Raw genomic sequence first — 25,711 nt, forward strand, 5'->3', positions numbered from 1 at the left:
GTAAGCTGACCTCATTAGCATCCCAAGGGAAAATTATAATGTGACTAACACTGTTAAGACAAGCTGGGCTCTCAGGAATTTTAATGCACTAACTTAGATTTTCTGGCATTATTTAAAATTTGCATTGCTTATTCCATGTGGAATCACCTAAATCCAAAATTACGGAGAGAAAAGGTGGAATCTTCAGAATGTGCTCATGTAAATCCACACACGCTAAATTTTTCAAGTATTTAAGTATTTAAGATTTTAAATAGTACATGATCATTCCAAGTTCTTCTGTTAAAGATTAGTATATTTGATCATAGCTAATGTATTCACAGTAATTTACTGGATGTTAAAATTTAAGAGATCTCCTAGACATCACTCGATGATAGAAAGCTTCTCAACTACATCTGTCAGACATGGTATCACGGTTGACTAATCCTGCAAATGAGTTAAGTACCACTGAATTCAAGTGATTTAGTTTCTCACAAAAAGGAATTCTAAAAAACATCTGCTAGCATTGAAATGATGAAGTCCTTGAAGACAGCACAGCCTTCATCCTCACCTTTGTACATATGTAAAATAGAGACTCACCTCATTTAACAGAAGTCAGAACAGGATTTGCCTGAAAAACATTTCCAGCAATTCCCAATTCAGTGCTTACAGGTAAGGACAGCACAGGGAACGTGTGACTGAGGTATCCACTACTATATACATTTAAGTTTCACCAAAAAACAGCTATACAGTACTGGAAGTAGCTGAAGTTTCATCAAACTCCAGCTCCTGTTCCACAGGAAAACCTGCCATCCCAGGCAGTCATGCTTCCACAGCCCTTGGTATCATTATTTGCTCTGCTGAAGTCTATGCCTCTTACTGTTATGCTTAAAAAATAAAGGCAATGCACAGTAGAACAAACTGCTATTTATATGATCTGTCAAATTGCTGATTTTAACACAAAAACTACCATTGACTTCAATGTGACCAGCATTTTATTAGACATTGTGCACTGCTATTCTCTTCCCTGGAAAGAGATGTTCATTATGCATATTGCTTCTATTGGGAAAGAAACAGAAATTATTAACATTATACTTAAATCAAAGCAATCTGAAATAAGGCAGATGTCTAAAAATACCTTAACTACCTACATAGCTGCCAAGAAGTAAAATATTAATATGAAGAAAATAAATGCATACAAATAAAATCAAACAATGCAAAGCAAACAACCATGCCAAGATGAAGTGCCAGGATAGAAGAGATTGAATTAATTTCAAATTAACCAAATTAATTTACAGGTACAGTGAAGGAGAGGTGTTTATAGTATTGGTGAACATCTATATCTTTATTTACTGTATCTAGGCCATTTTGATTTCAAAAAGAAAGGGAACTACTTGTGAACTCCAGGTCTCCTACAGTCTTTTACTTTGCAAGACTAGCTTATCCAGAGGGCTTGGCCAAAACTCTCCTTTTAAAATCAAGCCCAGTAGTTTAAAGTGGATTTGTGACTTTCCTTGCCAAAATCACCACTGGGCACAAAAAACTCTCCCTAAACCCCATCAAATTTTGATAAAGCTTTATGAGGGAACAGTGCTCCACATGCACCATCTAATTCAGACTTCCCTGGTGATACCTTGGTAACCAGAAATAACTACAGCATGAATTTTAATTAAGTTGCATCTAAATGTTGGTGGGTATTCAGGGATTTCCACACTGGTTAGGGTCTTTAAAAATATCAGCAGCTAAATAACTCCTCTTTGAGAAACAGAAAAGAAAGGCTTTCAAATGGAAAAAAAACTTTAAAAATTGTTTGGGCCATTTTCAATGAAACATGTATTACTTTAATTTTGGAGAAAGGAAACCTCTTTTTCTCAATTTGTTGAACTTGATTTTAAAATTACGTGGTGTTCACTGCCTCCAGGGAACCATGTCTCTGACCCTCTTCTGCCAAGTGCACCAAGCACCAGAATGGAATTTTATTGCTGCTGTTTTAATTCAGCACATTCTGGATGTCAAATATTTAAATTTAGGTTGAACTGATCCACAATAAACATATTTCACTTTCATTTCCCCATGGACACTTTATTTTATAAAAAGGCTTATTTGGCGAAACCCTAGAGAGAGGAACAAGCCAATTCCAAAAGCATCAGCCAGAACTGATGCAGAAATGTCATCTGCTCTTTCATCCTTGTGCATTTCTCATTTCAACAATCTTAATTTACTTTCCACAGATGATGCCTTAAGTGAAAATTAATACTAGTGCTCTATGATTAAAGTGATTAGCCACCTTGCACTTTCTCAGTGTGCAACTGATTAAGTACATTGATTATAGAGAAAAATAAAGGCTGCAGACAATGAGTGCTTGTTAGCTTGCACAGTAAGTAACTTTGGCATCATCTCACATTGCTTGCACACCAGGCATGCATTTAACTTGAAAATTATCCTTTTCAGGTGGTTCCAATATAGAATAAAGCTGGAAACTTTTTGCAGCATACATCGATCTGAAAATAATATCGGGCAAATGCAACTCCAATATGTGAGTACCTTTTGATTCCAAAGGAGCAGTGTTTGGAGGTTATTTTATAGCCAGCAGTGCATCCCCCTGGAGAGGCCAACATCAGTGGTGTGGTGTCAACTCCAGCTGCATGGATGGTACTAAGCCCCAGGTGTTGTCAAGCATTCAGGGTCCAGATCTCTTAACATGGGCTTCAGCAGAGCCATTCACATAGCAACTTTCAGTGAAGAAATCCAGCTTTCAGCTGTAAACATAGCTCTGTGACACAAACCATCCCTCCTTAAGGCAATCACACCTCCCTCACAAATCACAGCCTCTTTTGCAGAAAAAGCCTCTTCCTGTGTCCTCTGGCCATATGAAATAATCCAGAGGAGAAACAGCCTTTACATTCTTTCTGTTGTTCCAGCTTTTTGATTGAGTTGAAAGCTAGAAATTACAATTACAGAAACTTTTTACCTTTCATTAAATAGGAAGACCCTGACATCTCCTTTTCACAGGCTTCTCTCCTCCATTGGCAGTGCTGGTGATAAGCAGCAATAAGGTACAGAGCAGAGGAACTGCACAGTCACCTTATTTAGACTTCAATACACGAGCACCAATTTGATGTTCCTTTAATAGCAGTGACTCCTGGGAGCAGGGAAGGGCTGTTTGCAGGAGACCATTATGTTTTCCAAGATTTGAACCATTTTCTGCATGTTACTAATTCAGGACATTCCTCCAGGTACACTGAGATCCTTGTATGCCTGGCTGATATGATCAGAGATGGCATCATCTCTGTTTTAGCCTTTATTATGTTCTGAGGAAAAAAACCAAAACAGATTGCACAGAACATAGGAATGAGCCCAGAAGCCGATCCTGCACAAAATAACAGAAAAAATAGCCATGTCTGAAAGAGAATATAATTATTTTTACAGTAACTTCCATTTTTTTCTAGTGAAACTTTATTATCATGCATTTCCTCAGTAATAATATTCTAAATTCTAAAATAAGCCCCTGAGCAGCCAGAAGCCACCTGAGCAGCATAAACAGCCCAACAGAAGGCTACCAGTTTTGACTGCTAAGGCATTAGTCAGCCTCACATTTTAACACTTGATCCATTCTTCTATCCTGGCAAAAGAGAGGCTTCATTCTGTCTCAGCAATTTCTTGAAGCAGGTTGTGGCAGAAATTTCATTAACAGCCTTCATCCATCACTGTTCTAACTGAATTGTCAGTGCTAGCAGAATGATGTATTGTGAATTTATCCCAGGGTTTGGTTGATAATTTTAAGGTTTTATGCTGGTGTTTTTTTTAGAAAACTTATTAGCAAGAACCCAACTTCAAAACAACACCAAAAAAGCCAAAAGAAAACAACCAAGCCTAAATCTAATTAGTGATGTGCTGAAAGAAGTTTATATTGTTCTTTATTTTTTATAATAAATGTTTTTTAGCATTACAATTAAAAATAGATGCTAAGCAATGACAGCACATAGAGTTTTCCCATAAAATACCTCTAATGAATCAGAAACAAAGCTTTATTGAAATTAAGTGTCTAGTGCATGTGCTGCATAACCCTTTGAAATGCAGTAGGAAATGCAGTCTAACTGTCTCAGAGTCTTTTGAAAATCATGCCATGGGAACCAGATCTCCTCAAGCTGCCTGAAATCATTCCCTGACATTAAGCCAGTAGGAACCTGACTCTCCTGTGGTTTGTGTTTATGATTCCTGAGGATTCCCTGAGTTCATATTAAGTGCAGAGACACTGGGAGCTTTTTAATGCCTTGAAGAGTGTTTCCAACAAATTCTGCCCTGAGAAGGGACTGTCGCCCTGATTCTTAAGATTTTCTAAAGCCTTCTGAGTTTACATTCTGTTAGAAAACTTCCCCACACATTTTCTATAAACAACATATTGTTTTGCATTCCTTTGTGGGGGTGGAGGAAGTTGATGTACTGGTGGTTTGTCCAATGTCTTTGGAGAGGTGGCCCATTCACTCTCCAATCCACTGTCACCTTTGGAAAAGTATAAAAGTTGGAGTCAGAAAATAAACCTTCTTCTTTTTTCCCTTGCCATCGCAGTGGCTCATGTTGTACTTTCTCGTGTCCTATAACAAGGGACAACATTTTTCTCCCCACCAGTAATAAGTGGACTCTACTGGATTCAGGAAGAAAATTAGCTGGGATTTCAGGGTGGGGAGGTGGTAGGTCACCAAGGCCAAAGCAGTGTGGATCAGTAAATGTCAGTGGAGCTTTGTCAGCTCTACAAAATCCCATATTTGGGCCCCAGAGGTTTTTAGTAGAGATACTGATGGTTTGTACTGGTAAATCATTGCAAACAGGTTCATGGCTGCCAGAACAGTTTGCTGGTCCTTTTTGCGGTGTGCAGGGAGGCCAAATCATACTCAGAAATTCATGGTAATGAAGGAAAAACAGACTTTCTAAAAGAAAAATCCTTCCTGCTGTTGCTATGCTTTGCTGCACATATTGCAGCAGTGTGAAATTTATTGCCTGTACTATTTCTTATTCCTTTTGTGGCTGCGAAGATTATTCAGTGGTGTTTTTGTTCCTCTAGCAAACAATGGCAAATGCAGCTCAGAACAGAAGTGGAACATTTCCCTGCTTCACTGCTTATGTGATAAGATAATTATTCCAAAAATATGCTCCCACTCTCAGCAAGGCAGGGGGAGCCATTATGGCATTGGCTGGAGACAAGTTATCAGAAGTGATGAGAGAGAAGCTGCTTTGTGTTTGGAGATGCTGACAAAGCAGGAAGAGAAGACAGGTAAGGCCATCTGCTGTTCACATCCGAATCAGAAATGGCAGATGACACAAAACTTGGACTAAACCTGAGGAAAATCCAAAAAAATCTTCCCTCATTCCTTAAATAGGGCCTTTCCTGTGTACAGTTTGAGTGACAGCTGGCAAGGACCTGGGAAGATAAGGCTGCACCATAAGGACTCGTAGCACAGAGAAGAAAAGAGAGGAGGTTTGGGGAAGGCAGCAATGAAGCACTGCTCAGGTTGATGCTTGTTTGCACATCTGTGCAATTCTACATATTTTCAAAATCTTTTCAATTGCTATCTATTACTAAGAACTGCTGTTTGATTCTCGTTCCACATGTATCAATACTACTCACATAGTCACCTCCAGCTTTCCTACAGTGTTTGTCTTGTTCTCTCTCTCTCCCTCCTGGGTTTTTTGAAACAAGCTTTCAGCTTCAGGCAGAGCTCAGACACAGAAACCAGCAATTTCTCACTCCTGGCCCGAGTCTCTTAGTGAGATCCTGATTTTTCTAACTACTGCTAATCAGGGACAAACCCTCTTCTAGGAGATGATCAGCTCCCCACTGCTCTGAGTGGGATAATGCTGCTACACTGACCTTCACCAGCAGACAGTGGCCAAGGATAAAATAACAAAATAAAAAACTGTTACCAGTGACAACTCATCTCCTGTTTCTGATTGTGGCACAAGAACTCTCTGTTTGCTTAGTTTTTTCTTTAAAATAATTTGCTGTGTCCATCCCCAACAGTTGCTTTCCCCCCCTTTTATTAGACATATCTCAGATGCAGCTCCTGTAACTTGACATTTCTTTCTCACTCAGATGCTGTATCTTGGAGAAATCCATCCTGAAAACTGCTGGGTTTATATGTACATTATGATTTGAAAGCAAACCGTGGTGTAGATTAGACCCCAGCTTTTTAATTATCAGTTCATAATGAAGGGCTCTCTTTGCAGTGAAAAAAATAATTTCCTGAAGGTTTCCAAGGTTCCCTGCAGGGTTTCCAAGGCTTGGAAGAAAATATAGATCATTTGACAATGAGTCTCTCTGCATTCACAGAGTAGAATGGAAAATTCCAGCTTTGCCATAACTCCCTGATCCCAGAAAAGCAAGGAGCTATACTGCAGCAAGCCAGGAGGGAGAGCAGTCCACCCACACCATGAGCAGAAACATGTCTTTCCATGTATATAAAGAGCATTAAAACCAGAAATGGATGATTCAAGCAGTAAATCTTCAAAAACTACAAATAAAAATATGGATGGAAGTGCACTCCGTGTGATAGGTAGAAGTTCAAGTCTTAAGAGAAAATGCAAAGTTTTCTTCTTCAGAAAGTTCTTTCTCTTCTCTGACCCTGCATTTCATCTAAGTGCTAACTTCCATTAAACTATTCAGGCAAGAAGACCAGAAAGTCAAAATCATAAAAGCCAAATTAAAATGAGGAGCCAAGGCCAAGGTTTTACACTTGAACATGCTCAACTGCCAAACCTACCACCTCTGAGAGACTTTCCAATTGCTCCCAATGTTCCAAGCAAGATGCACATACACTGTCAGGGTATGTAGGCTTTAATACAATTGAGAAGATTTTTATTTCCTAAAAATAAACAACAGAACTTGAGAGAAAGCTGCCCCAAAGTGCAGATATAGTGAAACACCAAGAATGTGGTACAGGAGTTGTACAAAGATGACTATAATTGCTATGCCAGCTTAAGAGACTAGTTTAATTGCATTTTAAAATCTAAACTGATATTTTCTTCAGTGGAATTGAAATCTCTCATCTTTAATCCATGCCCAAATTATTACCTCCTGGGGAAAAAAGTTCCCATGGCCTCTGAGAGACAGCACAGGCTGCCAGAGCAGGAACTCCTGGGACTCAAGGAGGCACATGCAGCCTTGCAGGCAGAGGCAAAGTGCAGGTGAACCAAGTCTTGCCATGGTTGGGCAAGGGAGGTGATGGCAGATTTTAGCATCAGGAGAAGGAATCAACCTTGTCCTTAACCAGCCACTTCTCAGACACAGCACTGTGACAGCCTAGGACCACAGACCTCATGTCAAAAGTTCTATTTTTGAATTTCAATATTAAAGCCTGGAGGTCTTAGCTCCTTCAAGATCTTTCTGCTGCTCCTTTAATGACTGTCCTACCAACCAGCCATTTGCTTCTGCATTTTGTATTAGCCAGCTAATCTTCTCTTTTCCCTCCACAGCCTGATTGCTGCTACGTTACAGAACCTCTCCTCACTTGGACAAAGCCACTCCTGCCCAAATCTTTTCAGATCCTTGTTTCAAAGTCAGTCTCCTCACAAGTCTTCCATGACTGCCATTAAATGCTTGATGACCCCATGTCCAGACAGCTTTTCTTTCCAGTTTTCATCCCAATATCTCTTGACTCTCAGATTTCTCTCCAGATCCATTATTTCAGGATTTCGCCCATCATGTCTGTGCATTGCCCTTCTCTGCATCATTTTCCACTAATTTCCACAATATTCACTATTGCCACTCTAAAACCGATATATTTCTGCTAAACCCGACAAATATTTATCCATCAAACACAAAATATTTTGGAATTAAAAAAAACAAACCACTGTATTACAGCAGGATCTAGTTTTGGTTTCTGGGCATGATCCTAAATTCACTGTCAACAACAGAACTATTATATGAGGTATATTGTGCAGACTTTCTGCTTGTCTATTTGAGACATGATTTTTAGAAACAGAATATTCCCACATACTTTGTCCACACGTGCTGCTGAAAAGTGAACATGCTTTGCCCACATCACATGCTAGAACATACACAGAGCACAATTTCTGCAAAGAAAAGGGCTGCACTTTAAAAAAATTATTTATTTTTATAAATTTATGGTAACATCCTACTGAGTTATTTCTCTTGAGAGAGAATTCTGCAGTCAGGGCACAGGGTTTAATTAGCTGTTATTAAGCCAGTTCATAAGGAGTGAAACTGGCTAATCTGCATTCTGTGGTCAGCTGTTTCCCAAATGCCTTCTCCAAAGTCTTCTATATCCACTTATTATCTACCAAATGTGCTTTGCTCCTTGCAACACAAATAGGTTTTCATCCTGTGTGTTTTACTATGTTCCAAACTGCCCGTATGTAAAAATAACTGTCTTCCTCATTTCGGAGCTTTCTATCCAAGTGGCTGACATCTTTTTCCAAAATCTCATGCTCACCTCATTCCTCTTTTCATTTAATTGCAATTGCCAACTAAACCACATTGCTCAGCTGAAGCAGCCTGGGCTCCCCTCAGGAAGAGACCTGAAGATTGGAGTGGTAGTGCCAATGGAGGTTTGGAGGGAAACAAAGAGTTAAGAAATGCACTCTAGCCCAAAGGTCTGAATCCTGAGGTTGATTTGAGAACAATAAATTTGCATAGGATATGCTGAGAATACACAATCTGCATGTGCTGTGAAACACTAGATCAAAACACCTGTTATAAAGGAATTAAATAGTTCCAGGTGGTTTCAAAGGCTAATACATGCCCTGCCACAGCTCACAGCTCCATGGCCCTCCAAGTGACAGGGGCATTCTGCATCTTAATAGCAGAGAAAATTCACAGGTTGCTTATTTCTGTCCTAAATCCAATATTGCAAGCTGCAGCTTATTTAATGTGACACAAGACTGTCATTCCTCCACAAAGAGCCTTGTCACATTTCCACTCCTTGCACAGGCAGCCCAATTTTCAGTCTGCTTCATTAAATGGAAAATGTATGATCACTAAGATCAGGAGTACTGCTGTTCTACTCCCTATTTAAAATTTTGTACCAGAGGGACTACAGTAATAAGAAAATCCACATCTTACAGAAAAGGTCAGCATGGACTTACGTAGTTTGATGCAAGATCTGGATGCAGATAATCAATTCCTGCAATAAGACAATGACAGAACAGAAACCAAAGGTTAAGACTTTCAAAAAAGATTTTCTAATGATCACAGAACAAGATTCCTTTACAACCATAGGAAAATAATCATGGTGAATAATGCAACTGATTGAAGTCAGATTCCAGTTTTTAAACATGGACTTTTCAATTATTTATGTCAAAATCCAGATGCCATTTGAAAAAGTGAGCTGAATGACAAAGTTTATTGTTTTGTAGACTAGATCATATTTATTTACAAGGTTTAAATCACAATTTATCTTTGTATGAGTTTTGTCATCTCAAGGCATACAAAATCTAACAAGATTAGTAAGCACTGGACAGTACAGGATAGAAAAATGAGCATTTTTAACCATTGTAAACTAAGTAGGAAATTACCTAGAGTAGACTTGGGGTGATCACTAAAGCAAACATTTCAGATTATATGTATGAAAGAGAACTTTTAACAGTGGATTAAACCATTTTAGCAAATACCTGTGTATAGGCTCCACATTTTGGTAGCATGCTAAAGATTCTAACAGTGTGTAATATACTCATTCTATAGCAAGGCATCTTTCTGTACATGGCAAATGTACAAATCCCAGAGGATGGTGTAACAGAGGTGGCAGATCTACACTCAGCTGGGAAAAGATGACTTATTACACAGCCAGTTAAAACATACAAAGCAATGGCCACCAATCTCATGCTACATTTTCATCATCACCACTCTATCCTGTTTTTCCAACCACCTCCCCATCACATGCTCTATTTTATTTGCAAGGAGAATGCCATAACATCATGGATTTTCTGATGGAAAGATTACTTCTCATTCTGTAGGGTCCTTAGCAGTAGATTTGCTTTAGGAGACCCTTGATCCAAATGGTAGATGGACAACAAAAATCTCTATGAAGAATCCTGTTATTCAGGCCATCTTTTTTAGAGTTACTAGAAACAAATGATAAGGCAAATTACTCCCTTCTCTGAAAGCTGTATCTGATGGACCATCAGTTTTATTGACACAAAGCTCAAATAATTTGCCATGGTTCCCATCACAGTCGTGCCCTGCTAATCTGAGAGCCAAGTCCTGAGTGAAATTAGGACACAAGAGGTCATCTCTCAGATGAGACTGATCTTTCATCAATACATAAATCAGGTTGCTCAGGGCCTTATCCAACCTGGCCTTGAACACTGCCACAACCTCCCTTGGCAGCCTGTTACAGTACTTCACAGCAAAGAATTTCTTCCTAAAATCCAGGTGTCTGAGTTTACTTTCTTACTTCCACAAAACCTTGCCATAGAAGTAAGCAGGTGAGGAACAGAAATAAGTAAGGACAGATCCTGGCTGGCTCTAGAAAACATATGTGGATACAGGCATTTTATTTATTTTTAATTTTATTCTGCCTCATTAAAGGAAAACATGCAAAATTTATTCCGAAGAGTGTTGAGAGACTGCATGGAATTCCTGTACTTCAGCAAGAACCCCTAAGTAGAAGAGCTGTAACTTCAACTGTACCTTTTATCTTCATCTTTCCTGAATTTAGTGTGAAACTAGCAATATATCTAATATGCAGATCTTCATTGAAATTCAGCATGGAAGTGTTTAATTATTTCAGCTATCAAGGATGACTTTGAAAATAATGTAATTCAAAAAACATTTTCTTAGTTTTGCACAGCAATTTCCTCCTACAGAAGTCAAGGGGAATTTCTCCTTAGGTTTAATGCCATTACAGTGTGCCCTGGAAGACATCTGAGTGATAATTCCAGACTATTTTTAATGCTTGGATATCCATTCTTCAGTACCCCATCTTTGTATCATATTTTCCCTGAAGATCTCAAAGTATTTACGAAGGCTGGTAGTCTCAACACTACAAGCAATTGATTATTACTTTTTAATCTTTTTTTTAAACTTCAATTACATGAAAAAAGTCTACTTAGAAGTATTAAATTAGTACTCAGTCTTCACTTACCATCATCCATAATTCCTATGGTTACTCCCTTCCCTGTGTATCCCAGCTCCCAGGCTTCAGCTACATTAAGGTCAAGTCCAGGAGTCCCATCTGCTTGACCAGTGTTAATCTAGTACATCAGTGAAAAAAAAAAAAAAATAGCTTTTTTTACTTGACTGACATATTTCCACAGCCACTGCTTTTTCCTTTATGTCTCTGCATGCATCTTTGGTACAGAAAATATATTCCATATGTTTTTGGAGTATGCATCTGTCCATAATCATATCTACTGCAATAATGCAGCTGTAAAAAAAATAAAACAACAACAAAATAACCACCAAAACACCAATACCTGAAAAAACCCAACACTGGCAAAATTCAGTTTTCTGTGGTTTATAAGATTTGGTTAAACACTGATCCTTTTGGACCCCAAAAAAGGACTTTTCCACTTAACATGTCAGTCAGTGGGTTAATTCAGGAAAAAAGTTAGACCAACTGATTTTACAGAGGAATTTTTTATGAGCAGGAAATAGTATTTCTTGAAAGCAGAGATCTACTGTATAGCTTCCTAAATTTTTGTTATTTTTAAGACTGCAACATTTTGATTAACTACCAGAAAATAAATTAATTAACCTTCACTTTCATCAAGGATAAAATCCCATTCATGCTAATGTCCCTCCAATTCATTTTAAAACTTTTGCCTCAGGAAAAAGAAACCTGCAGCCACATTGGATGGATTCATGAAACATAAGAGATGGATTAAGAGGAAGAAACATTACTCTTAAGTAAAAATATCCTTCTTAAGTTAACAAGGCAGTACTGAATTTACTGAGTATTTCATCATAAATATGTTGCAACAAAAAAACTGACCAGAATTACTTTATAAATATTTTAAATTTAAAAATAATTTCATTTCAAAGTAAAAATATAACTTTTCTTTCATAATTAAAGACTTCTCGCTCTAAAAATATGACACAGAAAAATTGAAACAATTAAGCAAAATATTAATTTCCTTTGACATTAGCTTAAGCCAAAATTCATCAGTTTTCAGGTGTTATTTTTTTGACAAATTACATTCAAATTTCCATAAGAAAAGAAAAGCTTTTACTTTTACTAGCAAATGCATTATAATTTTTTAATTATAATTCTACAACAATATTTTTCCTGGCAAAAGCTCAAATACATGAGTTCTAGGGGCCACATCAGCACACCAGCAATGCCCACAGGACATCAATACAGATCTCTTTCAAGCCTTCTAAGGACCTTTCCGTTGACTGAAATGAAATTTATCTCTTGAAATATGCTGGATCTTCCCAGTATAAAAGGGGTACAATTAAAACCAACACAAAAGAGCCTTGGATCCATTCCCAAGTGCTGCATTTGGAAAGAACTGTTGGGAAACACTGTAACTACACAGAACGACTGGAATGACAATGACTTAATTGTGATTACTGTGATTTTGTCTCTGCACTTACCAGGTACCACTGCTTTGTAAATAAAGGATCGTTCATGTTGATGTCAATGTCATTGATGTCTCTGTATCCTCGTTTCCTTCTGATGAAGCCCTCCTGCTGCACAGCTTTCCTCACCTGGAAGGGTTAATTTTTACATATTTACCTCAGCATTCTCAACACAGATAAAAAGCTTTTTTTTAAAATTTCTTTTCATCAGTGATAAGGTGTTGCTGTCGAGGCAGGACGGGAATGAGAGGACTCTGACTCAGAAGCTGCTGAGAGCAAAACTCTGGTTTATTCAAAATACACTGATCTTTTATACAGAGCTTTGTGAGGACCAAATCCATTGGTTCTGAAGTGAAAACAACCCAAAGCATTGGTGCAGAGTGCTTGACACACAGTGATAGAACTTAACTATAAACAATGTGAACAACAAGAGAGATAAAGAATTATTTACATTCTTTCCCAATTCTTTCCCAGGCCTCTGCCTGGCTAGAAACTCTCAGTTTCTTCCTTTGACTGAATCTGTGTCCCACAATAAGGATTATGAAAACACACTATTTGTGTTTGTGTCATTCATTTGCAATTTCTAAACCAGGCACTGATTCCAGTCAGAATTCACAAAGAGGTAGAAAGCTCCAGGACTGCTGCAACATCTGTGAGGGGAAGAGACTCCCCCCTGGATATTCCAGGTAGGAATATCCTACCTGGAGTGTGGGAATCCAGAGCTTCCCTCTGGCTGCCCTGGCAGGTCTGGGACCCTGGCAGGGGTCAGGAACCCCCCTGGACAGAGCCCCCAGAGACACTGTCTGTGATCTCTGTTCATGGAAAAGAGTTTTCAATCTTACAGCATGAATTACCAGCTCTGAGTGTTTGATATAAATAATAATTAAGTGTGGCACGGGTGCAAAAGTAAAATTTTAGGATTCTAGATAAGGGGTCCAAAAGGGACAAGATGGAGGAAATTGGGTGTGCCTTGTCCTTTTTCTCCTTCTTCATGCCCTCCATGTCTCACTGTGGTGTTGGCATTTTTCTGTTGGTTCAGGCTGGGGACACACTGTCCAACGTAGGTGACAGATATTGGCACGTTATTATAAATCCAGCCCAGGGAGTTTCTGGTATTTAATGTTTGTCACATCCCACTGAGGGCAGAGCCCCACACGCTGCCCTGCAGGACAGAGCTGGGCAGGGCAGCAGAACATGTGAGAGATCAACAGAATAAACAACCTGGAAACCAGCACAGACCAATTATGGCTTCTGCTTTGGCAGCGGGGCAGAAAGACAGAGACTTTCTACAATCTCAGAATCATCAATACCTCAGATTCCAACACTGGAGAAAAAAACTCAGCTTGAACATGTTTTAGACACCAAACAATGAGCATAAAACTGAGCCCCTCTCCAGGCATCACTATTCTCATGAGCCCTCTTGCCACAGTTTTATTTTTTTTGTTGCCACCAAAATAGAAGCTGAAATTATTTAACAAATCCCAAATATGTCACAACTCCAAGCTGTAGACATTTGACAAAATGACAAAGCAGGTCTCAGCCACACTTCTACTTTTTCAGATTTTTCTCCAGGGCATTATTAGATCATTAGATAACTTTTCCTGCCTGATAGGGAGGGACAATCTGATTATTTATGCTTCAACATTACACATGAGGTGAAGGATTCCTATAGGGGCTGTACATGTGCTGGCAGCCTTGTCATTTTATTCTGGTCTGAGAAATCTATCAAAAATAATCCCCCCAACTCCCCTCTTTACAGCAGGACAGGACACTGCCAAAGAAATTTTCTGGGAGGAAAAGAATCTGGTGTTGTGAGCTTTCATCATACTTCTGAAGCTCTCAAAAATGTCTTGTAAAGTGATCTACTTTCATGGATTATCCTTGCAATAAATAAGCGCTAAATCAATATATTGGCAAGAACTATATGGCAAAAAAGCCACTAAACTGACCACACTGGCTGAAGTACAGGATATTAAAATACAGGTTATAAAACACAAGTCATCACAGGTTTTCAGAAATCCTTTTCTTTATGCAAATCCAAAAAAAAATTTAAGGAAGCACTGTAGACTATAAGAAAAGTTAAATATGCAAACATCTTTGGAGCTTCACATGCCAGACCATAACCAGCTTATTTGGACCCATGCAAAAGAGCCTTCCTAAAGGAGACCAGCAGTGGCTGTAGCTGGAGTGGTAATATGTACTAATATGTGCTAACATATTCACAGACCTTGCAAAAGGTGCTGTCATCTTTGGCATACTCATTTTGCCCTCTTTAGCCTAACGTGGAAAGGAGATAGATGAGGAGTACTAACATTTAATTGTAAAAAAAGAAAAAAAAAGGGGGAAAAAATTAAAAAATCTAGCCTTCCTGATCAAAGAGGAATGCTTAAAAGCATTAAATACATGTTTAAGTGCAGCAAGAAGGCAGTAAGAGCCCCTAACATTTACTTACGTGTGTTCTTGAAAAGAATCCATGGTTATTAAATAAATCTAATAACTCAGAGAACAACTTCTATATGCATGACTTTGGCATTTCAGATTAAAAATGCAAACATATGAATTACTCTGCTGTGTCATAGCAACTTTTATATATAGTGTCAGTCAAAATCAACACAGGAGAAATTAATCCAAAGGTTCAATCAGACCTTAGGACAGTTGAATCATTCTTGGAGGCATCTTTCTGTCTCAGTTAATTAAAGCATGAGCATAAAAGACAGTGCTCAGTGAGGTGTCTGTGACAGAGATGAAATTGGGATCTAACTGATGGGGGCTAAAAGCTGTTTTCCTCTATTTCCTACAGCTCTACTGTTTCACTATAACCCAAAAAACCTAATTCACAGAGAGCAGGATGGGGCACAGCATGGCCTGAAAAGGCAGCTGTGTGTCAAAGGTTTCTAACAATATATTTGTATGAATTTTATCTCCTTAACTAAAGGCACCAAGTGGTAAAACACTAAATTGATGCTTCCATTTATACGTGTGCTCCCAAGACTTGTGCAGGTTGATTAAAAGTGGAACAGATGGCAAGTAAAGAAAAAAAAAACTTAATATGAAAGAAGCTGGTAAGGGGACAGTGACTAAGCAGGAGCCACACAAGGTGCATTTTGTGGCACCAGGTGGCTGCACACAGTAAGGAAAGGTATGAGCAGTGCTTGACAGAATTGAGAAAAAGCTCAGTGATGCCATGGAGACAAAACAACACCTGCCACTCTGCCTCCTCACCCCTGCCTCTCTGCTTGCACTGCAAACCCCAAGCTGTCACCAGAGAACATAATTAGGAACAGGAGACAAGCCTCATGCAGAGGGATGCCAGAGAAAAAGATTTCAAGCATTTGTGCTCCCACGTAAGCTTGCTGCCTCTGCAGGACCTGCCTGAATTAGGATTAAGTAGAAAGGGATTGCTACTAATTAAAAAGCAATGCTGGGGAGGCCTGGCTTGTCTTTTAAGACAGGAGAGGAAGAGAGGGAGCAATCTGCAGAAATAGCACAGCCTGTTTTCCCTCTCCAGTATCATCTCGTTTGTCTGATTTGTTCCATCTTTACAATACAACATAGTGTATATTTTGCACACATAATGTGTTTTTTAGCTGTACACTAGGAGTACAGCTATTTAGGAAACCACCCCAGAAGCTCATCATCAATCAGACAATAGCAAAATATATAAATTATAATTTCCTGAGACATGGAAATACACCCCTCAAAGAGGAATAATCTTCACTGAACTGAAACCACTCTGCAGGCTGTTTTCTGAATGTTTCACCTGGAGAAAGGGCATACAGGATGCCACCATCCACAGACAGAACAGTCTCAGAAATTCTGGGACCTCTTTTTCGCCACAAAAAATGAAGGGGGTTTCTTCATATTTGCAAATGACTGTAAGTCATACAATTGAATCAGGGAAAGATCAGGCATTTTTGTGGGGGAAAAAAAAAAAAAAAAAAAAAAAAAGAATTGAAATTTTTTGAAAAGGTCTTGGTAGCTTTTTCCATGAGCTACAAATTACCTTAGTCAGCTGCCTTGCAGCGTGATCTTAACCAGCACAAGGTAAGAACTTGCCTTTTTCCTCACAAAGATGGGTCTAGAAAGCAATGAGCCCAAGAACAGGTAACATCCATACATTCCAGAAAAAAAAAGATCCCCAAAGAGCAAACTTGGAAAATGATAATGCAGATCCAGTGATCTGGGTGAAAAACTGCCCATTTAGGGCTGCACACAGCTGACTCAGCACAATCCTCATCTTCTTGAGAACTGGGTACCTACAGTAGAAAAATGCTTTTTTTTTTCTTCCCAAGAAGGAAATTTCTGCTTTCATGTCTAGTCTAGATCAGGAGAGGAACTGCAGCTGATTCTACTTCTGAAAGAAGAGTAGGCTTCCCCAGTAATACATCAAGTACCACATCAAGGTTTCAGAAACAAGAGAGAAGATGTTTTTGTGTCCAACAGTAGGGAAGTACTGGAAACATTCTCATCTTGTAGCATCCATAACCCCATCTGCTTGTGGAACCCAGCCTTCAATCCCACACACAATGCAACCTCACACCAGCTTTTAAATCCTTGTTTCTCTAACTGAAGCAGAAAAAGCACATTCATAGGACTCAGGTTTTTGATAACAGTCACTAAATGATTCAAGCCTGTGAAGTATGATATTTATTAGAACCTAGTGAAACAATAAGATTTTCTTACAAAAATAGCGTGAATTTTGCCATCTCAAAATTAGGCTTATTTAGCTACAATAACAGCCTTTGTTTCATTCTTAAGTAATTTCTTCCTTTCTAATTAGGATACAAGTTTAAGTACAGATCAGAACCTGCTCATCTACTTTATTAGCATAGAGCTAAATTATGATGAAGTGACTAGCTGCGTTGCAAGAAGAATGAAGGTCATGTATCAAAGGTAGCCCATGGATGGCTTTCTTTACAAGGAAGAAAATGCTTCAACTATTGATTTTTACCATACTTGTACTTGTGCATGGTGCATACAATCACTTGGATGATAATAAACCAGCAGGATACTGGATGCAGAACCAATTAACAAAATAATCGATTGACTGCAGTACTGCTCTGGAAGGGCCAGGAACTTTACTGTGCAGCACTTTACTGTGCTCTCTGCTCCCATGAATGCCAAGACAATCAGCTACTAATTTTAAAGGAACAGGGTTAATTGCACCAATGAGATCCTGCAGTTAAATGACTCTGTTATATCGAGCATAAATGACCGATTTGCTAAATTATACCAGTGGGTGTATGAAAGTGGAACAGTACCCACAACTTGAACCTCAAATACCAAGAACTTCAGAACAGGAGAATTTGAATCAAATTCCAGAGGAAGAAGGCAGTCCCAACTGATGACATCGAATAGGCATGATAGGGGATTTAAAAACCAACAAGCACACAGCAGTGAGTTGATCGATCACAGGAAGTAATGGTTCTTTTTTCTCTAAAGCCTCAGGGTTAATACAGGTCTGTTCCTGAAGATGAAGAGGAAACTGATATCCTGCATTTTTGAAGAAGTCAGGCTGGTGGCTGGACTCAGGCCCTATAAACTGTACTGAAGATCAGCATCCCTTGGGACAACATGTCCAGATGCACAAAGGCATCACCAAGCCACCTTTAGATAGTGGAATGCTGTGCTGACTGCTGGCAGCATTAATTTATCATATCCACAGAATCATGGTGGCAACAAAAGAGAGAGACAGAAAAGTTCAGCTGAGCCAGTGATCTGCACCTGCAGCCTGTTGGAAAACATACCAGATTAAAAATGTTGGTATAACTTTAGTCAAGGGCGTTTGTTTGCCTTTGCCTGGGGAAAAAGAATTTTAAGTTTTTTTCCAAGGCATTGCTCCTCTAGGTGAGGTCTGATGAACTTAACATCCCAACAGACTGGGAATAGCCCAAAAGATAAAAGGCCACCAGCGGCCATCTATGAACATCTACCCCAGACTGGCAGAGTTGGAGACATCTCCTCCAGAAAAGATGGGTAAGAAAATCAAGGAATGAAGACCTGCTTAACATCAGAAGCAAAGAAATCTGGATCAATTCGAGACCAAGTACTAAAAACTACACAACTTTAGACAAATGAACACTGACCCATTTTATTTCTATGAGTTTTGACTGTATAAAAAATATGAAAAATCTAGTAAATGTCATGTGTCATGGAATGATTCTCTCTGCACACTCAGGCTATGTGTGGATGAGATGATTTCTGTGATATATCTTGGCCAGATAATAAAGTAATGCCTTGTCTTGCTAATATTAAAAATGTTGTTAGAGGGTTTTTGTTTTTCCCACAGTTTTGGTGACAAACCCTTTAGAAAGTTATGAGAATGGGACAGCATGTACATACAGGAGTTTTAGGGGTATTGTCCATAAATTACATCCCTCTGCTGCTAAAACCAGGACAGTTACTGAGTATATATTTTTCACCTTTGATTTCTAAGTTTACTTAGACAAAGACATTTAATTTTACTATCCACTCCATCTGTATCACGAGAGGTATATATATTTAAGAACTAAAATGCCAGAGAGGACCACCCATCTCACATTCTACATTTTTGTTAAAGCCACGAAGTAACCCTTTTTTGTGTGACTCTCCACTCAAGTAAAAGTAATAGCACTGAATAAAGTAATAGCAAAAAGAAAGTACTGATCTAATTGAACTGCAACAAGTCAGATGAACAAAGCAAAATTGAATCACTTTTAAATGGTGATGGGGACAGCTCATTTCTATAAATGAAGTGTAACCAGCCCACGCTAGAGCAGCCTGTCCTTGAGGGACTGCACCCCCTGCAAGTGACCCCACCCTGCAGAGGTTTGGGGAGGACTCTTCCCATGGGATGGGCTCAGGCTGGAAGTTGGTGGAGAAGTCTCCAGTGGGAGGGTCCCCACAACTCCTCCCTGAGCAACCAAAGAAAGCGCAGGTGAGGAAGTGACCATAACCCCATTCCCTGTCTCCTTGCACTGCTGGAGCTGGAGGTAGAGTTGGGAAGGAGGGAGGGGTGGAGAGGAGGTGTTCTTAAGGGTTCATTTTACTTTTCATAATCCTGCTCTGATTTGGTTAGTGTAATAAATTCAGTTCATATCTCTACCTACAGCCTGTATTGCCCATGATGTTTGATGAGTGATCTCTCCCAGTCCATATCTCAACACATGAACCCTCCTTTGTTATATTTTCTCTCCCCATCTAGCTCTGGAGAGGAGTGACAGGCTTTGGCAGGTGCCTGGCATCTGACCAGGCTCACCCCATCACACACAGCAATGCAGAAAATTGATGCCTTTTGTTGTGACAGACTTGGATCCATCTGCTCGGTTTCAAAGTTTCTGAGCAGGGATATCAGGGGGCTTGTGAGTGTCACTGACCATCCAATTCTTACTAATAAAATGAGAACTGCTCCTCTCAAGCAAACTAATGACTTTCAAAGGCTCTCATGGATCTCTCCATACCTAGCAACAAGACACTGTTGCTAAATGTAGATGTTTCTGAAGGATTATTCATAACAGCTTCTCAAGGGTCTCCCCAGCTGTACCCTGGGGAGTGTTTTGTACAGGGACTTACCCTATTTCTGTTACAGCAGAAATCCCGTGTTAGAACACAAATCCTTAGAAATCTGGGAGTTTATCAACAGACCTTTCCCCACCACTTCTAAGCGAAGGACACATGAAGATTTTTTTTTTCAATTTCAAATATTTCATTTTTTTTCAATTTCAAATATTTCAAAATTTGTTCCACAAAATACTTGTATCACTCTTTATGCATTTTTAAATGGTTATTTTCATAACAATAAGCACAGACAACATGATAATTACTTTGATTTATAGGAAAAGTAATGTTCCCTGTAAAATAGTTATTTTTCATTGTTTTTAGCCATCCCTCTACCTTGCTTTTACTTTTTTGTTACTAGTTGAAACAATGCCACTGGATAACAAGGACCTCCTGAGTATTTTATGATCACACTTGGATGTTCTGGACCAGTTCTAGTTTTACCCTGCCTGTAACCAGCCCCATTTGCCATCCCAAACATGTCTAAGCTTACACAGACCAACAGCAGATACTAAAATGTCATCCCTCTTGGCATGTCTCCTCATTTTTATTTGACTCCAGCTTATGTTCCTTGAATTTTTCCTCTGTCCCTCTCAACTTGCTATTGCAATGTGTCACACCTGTGGGTGAACAAAACAGGAACAAAACACTGTACAATGATAAAAGACTTACTGGTTGCATTCTGCACTAAAACCTGGCATAGCTGGGACTGCTCATTAACTTCTCTGCAAAAATCACAGAAAATCCTAACACTAGAGGTACAGCAGTGTAGGGAACCAACCCCAGAAGTTAATCACCAATCAGACAATAGTAAAATATGAAGCTGAACAGCCTGAGTTCAAAGGTTTCACACAGGCAGATAACCTTTCCTGATGAAAACACAACTTAAAGGACTCCAGTTTCAACCAAGTTCATATGTTTTTTTAGAAAATACACAAAAACTACCATCCTTCTGCCTTTTTTATCTTTTGTTTTGCTGATATTAGTTCAGCTCTTGGTAAATAAGGAGCTTTTAAAAATAAAAGAAGGGGAAAGGAAATCAATATTTTTGTCCATTTAGCAGGCCTCTCACAGTTCAGTGACATTCAGGATGCAGAGAGTAAAGAGACAAGGAATCAATGTGTAAGAGGAGACTGCAGATCATATTCAACCTGCTCAGCCAAGCAATCAATAGCTCCTCCAGCTTCTAGTTTGAAATGCAAGTGAGCTGGTCAAGCTGCAATGGAAAATCAATGCTGAGTATGGATGGTCTACAATGGAAAATGCCAATTTGGTAAAACAGGAATTTTCATGGGATCATGCCCTCTTTGACAAGATTTTTTTTTGCCCTGGAGTAGAATTTATTAAGGGGAAACACTCAGAGAGAGGAAAAAGCCCTGCACATCTTGATATTCTATGCAATGCCTGAAGAACAAGCAAACTGGTTCACATCTCTGCTTTCTCTTCAGTTGGGCAGGAGTGGCATATCAGGATCTACACTACCACAGGTGCTGGCTATTCTCAGAAATCTGTTTCCTTTTTTTTTTTTTTCCCACTGCTTAAACAAGCCAGCATGAGAGCAAGAGCAGCATTTCTGAAATCTTAAGAAGTTTCCAAAGGAATGAAAAACTTCTTCTTATTCTACATAATACCAAAAAAAGACAAAGTAAATTATACTTTCTCCCATGTCTTCTTCCAAGATAGCAGGATAGTCACTTCAGTTACAAAATCAAAGATGTCTATAAGAAAGAAATTCCCTGGAGCTGGGCTATAACTATACATTTCTCTTTCCAGTAGATATGCAGAGACTGCAAACCACAGGGACACTTTATCAGCAGCTTATGGGTAAATTTTGTACTTTGTTGTCTCACCAGTTACATGGGTCAAAGAAACAATCAGCCTTTCCAAATAAATCTGAATATTCACCCCTCAGTGTGGGTATAAACAGCATGCCTGGTGACAGAAAAGAAAATTTGGCCTTGTGTATATAGGTCATTATCAACTGCAGATCCTACCTAGCTGTAAAATTAGGAAAACTGTGACTTGCAGAAACTTTATCTTATATTCCTTTGCCATGTATTGCAGATATGACTTTCTTAAAACTTTATGCTTGGGAAAAAAACAAACCTGCCTCCTTCTTATTATTATTATTCTTCCTCAACAGCAGAAATATTTTTGTAGCGTGATTTTTATTTATTAAAAAGAACACTATCAATCTTTGAGGTGATAACCAGAGTAGTTCTAAGTTATATTTACAGCCTCTCTGTGGTATAAAAAGTGTTTTAGTTTAAATGGGAACCAGGCCCAGATCACATTTAAGATTGCAAACCTTCTGGCTGTGTCTGTGCAAAGAAGAGAGATGCTCATATGATGCTGAATCTTCTATTTTATTTATTCTCTCTGTCATCACTTGTAACTTTGCACCATTTCTTATACCCCAGGGTGCTCACCCAGCAATGGACTTGCCTCCTACTCCATAACTCACTGGTCCTATAAGGAGGTATGTACTACACAATCCACCTTTATATAACCTCCTTTTTAGTGATTCTCTTAGGACAGTAGCTGCTTCCACACAAGCAATGAATATCTGTTACATCCCAAGAGAACAGGACTGTTCATAGGCTAAAGACTTCTTTAACTCTGTTGATTTTAACTTATTTCCCAAAGCAAGTCTTCAGATATGTGGGGACTGTGAGAAAATACCACTTGGAGAAAAACCTGCTGAATTTGGTTTTTACGGTAAGACTCAACTAAAATATAAAGTTATTCTTTTTGTTGAAATGTCTCTTGACTCACCCTAACACAGAAGAGACTTCTTGTAAATGTGTGAATATTTGTGCTAATGCCCAGACACATTTGGAGTCATGAAGCACCACTTGTAGCAGCTTCCCCTCTAACTTAATGTATTTCCTTTGTAAAGATGCAAATTTGCTTTATAGACATTGTTTCATTGTATTCCATATGGACAGATTAGAAGGGCTTTGCAATACACCTGTGGAGGTAAATTTTAGGGAAACTGAGTCAGCAGGATGAAGTCTTAAACTAAGTCTGCAGCATATGCTGAAAATACACCCCCTGGTCTCCAAAGAGATTCTGCAATTAGAAGTCAGCTTCTGACCTTTGCTATAACTCATCATACTTCCACTTCATTCTCCACAGCCTCCTTCCCACTCAAATTTCATCTAAATAGCTCATCACTCACCTTGGACCATCTGCTTGGAAAATTGTAATATGCATTTTCTCTCACAGAATTACTGGCACACATTACCCTTGTGTCCATGTTACAGGAAATCCTCCCTAATGCCCCACTCGTTGAAGAGCTGCTTGTTACCCTGTCCTTTATAATCATTTGTTTTGCTCTTCATCTGTACTCCATTTCTAAACTGCTTCTGAGTCAAAAACCCAGACATTTTTATACAGCTGACCCCCAAACCCAATGACAGCACTCAGTCATGGGAACCATAGAGGACCTGTAGGGGACTTCCCCTGTGCCTGGAGCTTAGAGTAAAAGTTTACTTCAGCTTCCTCTGCTCCTTCTGAGCAGTTGGGCCTCACTGGATCCAGAAGTAGCAAAATTGCTGCCAGAATCTCAGCTGAAGGGCAGCTTCCAGAATAAAAACGAGATCACAGCCCTGGGAGGGAAGGCAGGCAGACTAGTGTCAGTGATGCTGTCCTACATGCAGTGCATGAATTAAACTGAAAATCAATCTGACCTAAATTAATTTAAGAAAGTCTGCTTTAAAAGAATTATTTAAAACTAGCTGTGGGTCCTCAAACCTGGAGTCTGGAGGTGACAGTGAAGTAAAAGTTGGCTCCACCATGCAGAATCCAGGCTTTCTCAAAACTGGTTTCAGAAAGCACACCAAGTGCCTTCTAATTGTGTTTTCCTGGCTGCAACCCTCAGAGTTCCCTGAAGAATGTAATTAATCTCTTTTGTAACCTCTTCTGCACTGTCACTGCTAAATACAACTTTTCCCTTCCCTGCTTTTCCTGCTCTGTGAGCAAACGATGCAGTTTGAAGCTGAGAAGGGCTGGTTTTGGCTGCCACGAAGGGAACACTTCTGCACAGAGAGAAGGACACCAGCCAGGCACACACGCCTCCTGCAGCATCTCCTGAGCTCCCTGCCCTGATTCAGGTCCTCCCTGCACCATGCTGGCAGGTTTCTAGGAGGGATTACATCCCACTGCTGGCAACACCTCCCAGCCAGGTGCTAATGACAACTGCAGAAGATCCATTTGGCTTTAATAAAGAAAAAAAGGCTATTTTTACAGAGCTGCCTGCCTGGAGTGATACAGCAACAGCTGCCAGAGAAGTCTAAGCTTATTCTAGTGTTTAAAACCTGTAATACTTAAACCTCAACGTTCACATGAGTGGTAGTGATATACTAGTGAGCCTTTCTTGGCCATCTGTAACACCTTCAGAGCTCTGCTGCTACTGCAGTGGAAACAAGATTAAAAACCTGCAGAGCACTGATTTCCTAAAGTGCTGTCTAGTGGATAGTGCATGGGCTGCACAATGTCTTCTCTGAGCAAATTTCATAACTAGAAGCCAGACACAAAACAGAAGCCAGCCAGTCTTTTGACAAAGGGAAAACTGCAATTAGGCTGCTGCTGACATTCACGTATCTGCTCATGCAACCAAAAGCAGAGCAGTTGCTCACAGCTACTTAATTACCAAAACACACATGACAGAAAAGACATGGGAGCTTGCTCCCATCCCTGCCTTTCCCAGCCAAGTAGGAAGCTACTGATGATTTCTATTGATTGAGCTGTGCAGGTTGCAATTACACTATTTCAGTGGTTTATGGATCCCCATCACCAACCACATTAATTAAATCAGCAGAGGTTTATGTATCACTGCTCTACAGCACTGGGCTAGGAGAGTATTGCTGCCAGGGACAGGCCATCTGCCACACAGAAACCATCAAAACAGAATCATTTCTAGAGAACAATTTATGTAATAAGAGGAAAGGTGGGGGGAAATGACAAGTAAGGGATTGGCTTACAAAAAGGAAAGAAACAGCTAGAGTCCTACTGTTCTGGCCTTTACCAAACTAGATTTTGTTTTGATACTTTCAAAGGATCGTGCTTGACCCTTGTACATCAGAACCCTGTCTTTTAATTGTCAGATGTTCTCTTTCACTTCCAGCTGATGCAGGTTTTAGCTTTTATATTGTTCAGATTCTATTCTGCTTTAGTGTGTGGCTCTGGGTTTCATACTAGGGGATACTGAGCTCTCTTCACATAGTAGGGAGGCAAAACAATTCCTTCTCTAGCTGGGGACCCAAGGGCAACCAATCCCAATCTCATTCCCAAGAACATAAACAGTGGACTGAAGAGAGAAAAACAAGAAATCCCATGGGCTAAAGCTGTAATTAGACAATTAACTCCAAAATGCAAATGGACCAGAACTTATAAAAGTGTGAGACCCCATGACCAGTCATCCATTTTGTGACCATTTTTGGGTTCATCTTGGGTGTAGCCCTGACTGCCCAAGGTATATCCATTGAGACCTTTAATCAATAGCTACTTTATTCTTAAGCTTTGTCCAGTCTCTGTTCTAGGTCAGCCTTCACAGGGCATCACAGCCTTGCATGCTGCAGTTGCAGGGCTTGCTGGGCACATCAGGGCACTTTTCCCACCTCACCCCAGAATCTGGCTGCCATCCATTGGCAGAACAAT

The 25,711-nt window shown here is 39.5% G+C and overlaps 1 protein-coding gene across 1 annotated transcript in view; it reads right to left on the minus strand.

Annotated features, from left to right (window-relative positions):
- Positions 1-25,711, minus strand: part of PCSK2 (proprotein convertase subtilisin/kexin type 2) — a 100,571-nt gene that overhangs the window by 36,701 nt on the left and 38,159 nt on the right. Inside the window, exons 3-5 of the mRNA XM_031504219.2 lie at positions 12,530-12,643; positions 11,076-11,184; positions 9,079-9,116 (exon numbers count right to left, since the gene is read on the minus strand). Coding sequence (XP_031360079.1) covers positions 9,079-9,116; positions 11,076-11,184; positions 12,530-12,643 — 261 coding nt within the window. The remainder of the gene's footprint in view (positions 1-9,078; positions 9,117-11,075; positions 11,185-12,529; positions 12,644-25,711) is intronic.

The sequence above is a fragment of the Lonchura striata genome, chromosome 3 (genome assembly GCF_046129695.1).
Source record: "Lonchura striata isolate bLonStr1 chromosome 3, bLonStr1.mat, whole genome shotgun sequence".
In the NCBI taxonomy this organism is placed as follows: Eukaryota; Metazoa; Chordata; class Aves; order Passeriformes; family Estrildidae; genus Lonchura; species Lonchura striata.